Source organism: Misgurnus anguillicaudatus, chromosome 5 (assembly GCF_027580225.2).
Source record: "Misgurnus anguillicaudatus chromosome 5, ASM2758022v2, whole genome shotgun sequence".
NCBI classification, from domain to species: Eukaryota; Metazoa; Chordata; class Actinopteri; order Cypriniformes; family Cobitidae; genus Misgurnus; species Misgurnus anguillicaudatus.
The window spans coordinates 14,647,374-14,652,447 of record NC_073341.2 but is presented as its reverse complement, the minus strand read 5'-3'; the positions used below and the strand labels follow the sequence as shown (position 1 = coordinate 14,652,447).

At 34.5% G+C, this 5,074-nt stretch overlaps 1 protein-coding gene across 1 annotated transcript; it reads left to right on the top strand.

Annotated features, from left to right (window-relative positions):
• The first annotated feature begins 1,409 nt into the window (after window positions 1-1,409).
• Window positions 1,410-4,090, top strand: LOC129414292 (E3 ubiquitin-protein ligase NEURL3-like). Its single transcript, XM_055168300.2, has 4 exons — window positions 1,410-1,548; window positions 1,894-2,400; window positions 2,768-2,932; window positions 3,763-4,090. Exons 1-4 carry the CDS (start codon window positions 1,503-1,505, stop codon window positions 3,882-3,884), a joined length of 840 nt encoding a protein of 279 aa, XP_055024275.2. The 5' UTR covers window positions 1,410-1,502; the 3' UTR covers window positions 3,885-4,090.
• Window positions 4,091-5,074: the final 984 nt, after the last annotated feature.

Sequence of the window (5,074 nt, the reverse complement as noted above, 5' to 3'; positions counted from 1 at the left end):
TAATAAAAACTGTGTTTAAATGAATAAAAATGTCAAATTAAAATACTTTGTATTGTTTTATGTTCAAAACCTTTTTCTATAAATCACATTTCACAAAATCACAAATAGCTGTTGGGATAATAACTTTTCAAAACACATTATACCTGACTCAAAAATGAATGACATCTATTTTAAAAAGATTTTTTAGAAATATGTTTTCTGAAGCTTGTTTTGTCATTGACTCCTATAGGAAAATTACTGGTCTTCTACATTGCAAACTGGGGACAAAAGAAGGATGTGATTATTAACTCAACATTCACGTGTGACTCAAGGAAATCGTGTTAGGCAATGACGTCATCTGTCGCGTGAAGGCAAAACACATTTACTATGAATAAATAAATTAGTAGTATTTGAATAAAATAGTCTATGTTTATGCAATAATATAATATTTATAAACTATAACATATACACTTGGATTTTTGTATATTTGATTTTATAAGTAATAATTAGGCTATAAAAAATAATTATAATTAAGTATAATTATAAAAAATAGTTATATTTATTCAGACATGCAGGTCACATTTATTTAGACATATAATATTTACAATACAGTAATAAACCAACTATCCTTTTTATTTTTAGAGTGAATTTATTTTGCTGTCCGTCTGTTATTGTTTTTATTGGTTGTTCGTATTCTTATATGTGCTTTCGCCATTTATCACAACATATACAATCTCTTTCTTATACGAGTTGATTACAGACTTAAAATACAAATTGTGCAAAATGAAGGCCAAGTAAATGTATTATTATTATACTGCTGGCTGTAGGCTACCTCGTGGCCACCTTTATCATTTTGTCCCGGTGGCTCGTTTGATTGCGTGTAGGCTATTAATGACTTGATGTGATGATTGTTCGTAATTTCATCACATTATTCACATAACTAAATGTTATTTTTTTCCCTTATGCCTTTGGGATTATTAATGTATATCCAAGTGTCATACTCCACTGCGTATAATATACCTTGACTCAAACCGAAAGTGAAACTATGCGCCGCAACACATAAACATAGCCAACACTCAGTCAGAGTTACTTTAAAAACAATGACTTTTGAATAATTGATTAGTTCAAATTTAAGTTATTACCACAACCAGAGTTGAATCTATTTCTTTCTGTATTACAACTAAACACATTTATTCACTTATTTACGGCATCTGCAGTAGCTCAATGCTGTTTTTTTTTGCATTCTTTTTATAAAAATTGTAATAATAGCAACGACATTTGCCTTTTTCTTGTATGGACAAGATGTGTGCATTACCGATTCCAGAAATTGCCAACAGTAAGTTGTCAATCATGTTGAACAGATTGGGGTAATTTTTCCAGAACCGCGCCCCCTTCCTGTCCTCGTCCTATAAGGAAAACACAACACGTATTTATAGCGTGTACACAGCATTAAAAGCAAGTTTTCTTTCATTTTATGACAGAAGCTAAAACATTTATAGATACCTTTGCAAGAAGTGAAGAGGATGACAGCGAAAAAGAAAGAGAAGCAAAGGCAAATGATGACAAATGGTAACTTTTTCTTCAAATATTTCTGTATAAAGCAGGAATATGTTACTATCTAAGAGATAGATAGATTTAAAGAAATTGAATTATGTTTTTATATTGAATGATAAATTGTGGGGCAAATGCTGAATAGGTCTAATACTTGCTCATTGGTTCTTTGCAAGCGTGTTCATTAATAATAACAATAATAATAAATAGTTCAATAAACTTAATTCAGTTAAGGAAAGTTTCCACGCAGACAATCTAGTAAGTGACTTTGAAAGCGAACAATTTCGCCCTCTTCCGGTTATTACAAAATAGATGATTTTCATCCCGTTTGCTTTATTCTCTAACAACACTTTTTTCCTCCAGTTTCAGTGCATCGGTGCGTGTGTCACAAGCGCACCAGTTTGGGACCCCTGTCGTTCCACTCAAATGTGAACGGTCGTCTGATTACGCTAAGTGACGGTGGGCGACGGGCGACCAGAGATGAGTCGTCGTTTCGCCACGGTCTGGTGTTCAGCGCGCGACCGGTACAGATCCAGGAGAAGTTGCGCCTGCGGGTCGAACGCTCTACGAAGAATTTGCACGGCTCGCTGCGGGTCGGTTTTGCAAATGTTTTACCCGAGGAGACAACGTTACCCTCAATGGCTGTTCCAGACTTAACCAACTCCTCCTCACTGTACGCAGCAGCGATACTTCACGAGGACACGTGTTACCCAGGTTCAGAGACTGAGTTCTGGATCGACAGATATGCCAGACTTTGGACACGAAGTTCTGATGGTACCAAGTCCTTTCAGCCGACTGCTCTAAATATCCACGGGCCCATCTGGGCGATGATTGACATCTATGGACAGACAAGCGCAGTGATGCTGCTTGGTGAGGGCTTTATGTTATTAAAACGCATTGTGTAATGAGAGCACCAATAAAAATATTTAAAAAAGTAAATGGTAATTATCTTGAACATATAAGCTTATACTCAAGGTGCTGTCAATGGGGCAGTGCTAATATGTACCATAGGTACAAATATGTATACTTTTAGGACTGTGGTGGAGCCATGATATTTTTTAAATGCTGGGTTATTTCAACCCACAGTTGGGTCAATTATGTATATATTTTCAGGTTAATTTAACCCAATGGTTGGGGATGTGTGCAGGTGCGTAGCTTAAGCAAAATCAAGCATTGCATAATGAATACTGTACGTCCGTCTTAATTGCTTAACATTGTGGTTTCATTTGTGTTTTAGGTTCCAAAAAGAAAGATCGGCTATACACCTATAGGTCCTGCCCTGCTCTGAAACACAACAAACACACTGATGATAATAACTATATCTACAAAGACATCAATAAAGAAACACTGAAAAGACTGAATAAACCAATGAGCATGCAGATCCATGAATCTTATAACACAGGTAAGATTATCACATAGCAGGTGTAAATGTATGCTCTAAAAAGATGCAATTTTGGAGTGGAAAACCCCCTTTCCTGGGTATACAGTGTTGCAGAATTATGTCAAAGATTATGGGAGTCCCCTAGCTAAGCCCCTCCCACTCCAATGTCATTATAGATTCGCCATGATTTTACAAAGTAAGATGTGATTTAAAGCACCAAACCCAATCCTATATCTAACAATCTATCAATTCCTCCAGAAAACAGCGTGAGGCACACTTGAGAGTTTACATTTATTTCAGACAGAAATCTTTTGGATTTGTTTATTGCCACATTACGACAAATAATGACAGCATGAGAATAAAAAATATTTTAATTAAAATAAAAACCAGGGGACCCCCCAATTTATATTTTTGTGCTTTATAGGGCGCCCTCAATGCTTATAGGAGGTCTGGGACCCCCACCCTCCCCTCAATTCGAACAATGTAGTGTTGTAAATATATATATATATTAGTTGCAAAGCTGGCCCATTAGTTTGCTGGACCATACAGTATGAAAATGGGCCTACCAGTGTGTAAATTATCACTGAAATATATACTGCAAATATAATATAATACGTGCCTATTTAATTGGTTTCAGACTTAAAGGAACAAGCACCTTTTACAGAATTATGTATTTAAATAAGATTGAAATACTTTAAAAGTTATTTTCAACCCAGCATTGGATTAAAAAGGGATGAACCCACCCAACACATCTAAGACAGATTTTTGCCTATGCCTTATTGTCACATGATTATGAATTTTATTTCTTACTGATGAATATATGTAGATAAACAACCTGTATTTTGTTTCAGGTACTGAAGCCTTTGACTCTGAAGACTGTGTAGTGTGTCGGAGTGAAAAGCCAAACACTCTTCTGAGCTGCGGTCATAAATGTGCCTGTACTCCATTTGCAATGAAGATAATTTTAGTATGAGATAAAAGTTTTTTTGATTTGTGCACTGTGAGTGTTCATACAGTTGCTTTATTTGCGTAAGGCATCTGATGGAGCATTTGGACCCGGAAGTTGATGTCAAACTTAACAAGCAGATTGGTTCATGCACGTTTCAGTGCTGTGGTTATGTTATGTAGAGGTCTGTTATTGCACCCTCCACATGCTGTATCTGTATTATTACCTCTGGTTTGTAAGTCACTTGCATAAAGGGATCTGCACAAATTATTTCACAGTTTACATGTTTATATGAATACAATGTATATATTTCAGATGGCTAAAACCGTAATGAACATATAAAGACTAAATGTAAATATTGTATGTAAATATGTTGATATTGGATTACAAAAATGTGTTTATTGAAAGTCACTTAATATATATTTGATCATAACATTGTGAATATGTTTGCAACACTAGTTTTAAATACACTTTTGTATTAAATACAATTTTTTGTACATACAAAAACACAAATCATGTCAAAATCATGTGATCATGTTACACTCAAAACTCAATTCAACAAGGCAGTTAAATAATTGTCTATTAAAGTTTTATAAGAAAAAAATTATTTTGTGTGCTTTTTACTGAAACATTTTTTTAATTGACTTTGAACCCTTTGATCTAATGGTGATGTTGAGCGCTGAAAATGCAAACTTTACCCGTAATTAATAATCAATCAATAACTGATAGCCCTCTGATCCAGTGGCATATATTGACAGTACTTCAGCCTAATGCTGCTAAGGGAACTGTGAGGGCAGATGGCCCGTTGGACCAAGAGTACTGGGGAAGGCAAATATTTTTGACTCAAGGGTCACATCAGATTTTGATATACATTTGGATATGGACATTTATCTTTACCTTGCTTTTAAGAATGAACTCTACCACTGCTCTTGTCCATATCATATTTACAGTTCTAAAGTAAACATCACAATTAAAGTAATATAAGACAAAACATTCATTTCATATTCATTGTGAGTCATATTTATCATCATGAGGAAAATTAACAATGGCTTTATTTTTGTAGTAGCATGATTTTAGCAGATTCATTACCATTTGTATTATACTACACATAAAATACCATTGTTATTATGATTTAATCATGCTTCATTTTCTTATGGCCAAGAAACTCTTATCAAGTGCATTGCTTGATCATTATTACATATCAATTATCATGAAAA

Bases quoted from the DNA above. Each gene is read 5' to 3' on its own strand.
- LOC129414292 (XM_055168300.2), top strand. From the start codon at position 1,503: ATGACAGCGAAAAAGAAAGAGAAGCAAAGGCAAATGATGACAAATG. The intron at 2,401-2,767 runs GTGAGGGCTTTA...TTTGTGTTTTAG, and splicing joins AAGCGCAGTGATGCTGCTTG to GTTCCAAAAAGAAAGATCGG. The intron at 2,933-3,762 runs GTAAGATTATCA...ATTTTGTTTCAG, and splicing joins CCATGAATCTTATAACACAG to GTACTGAAGCCTTTGACTCT.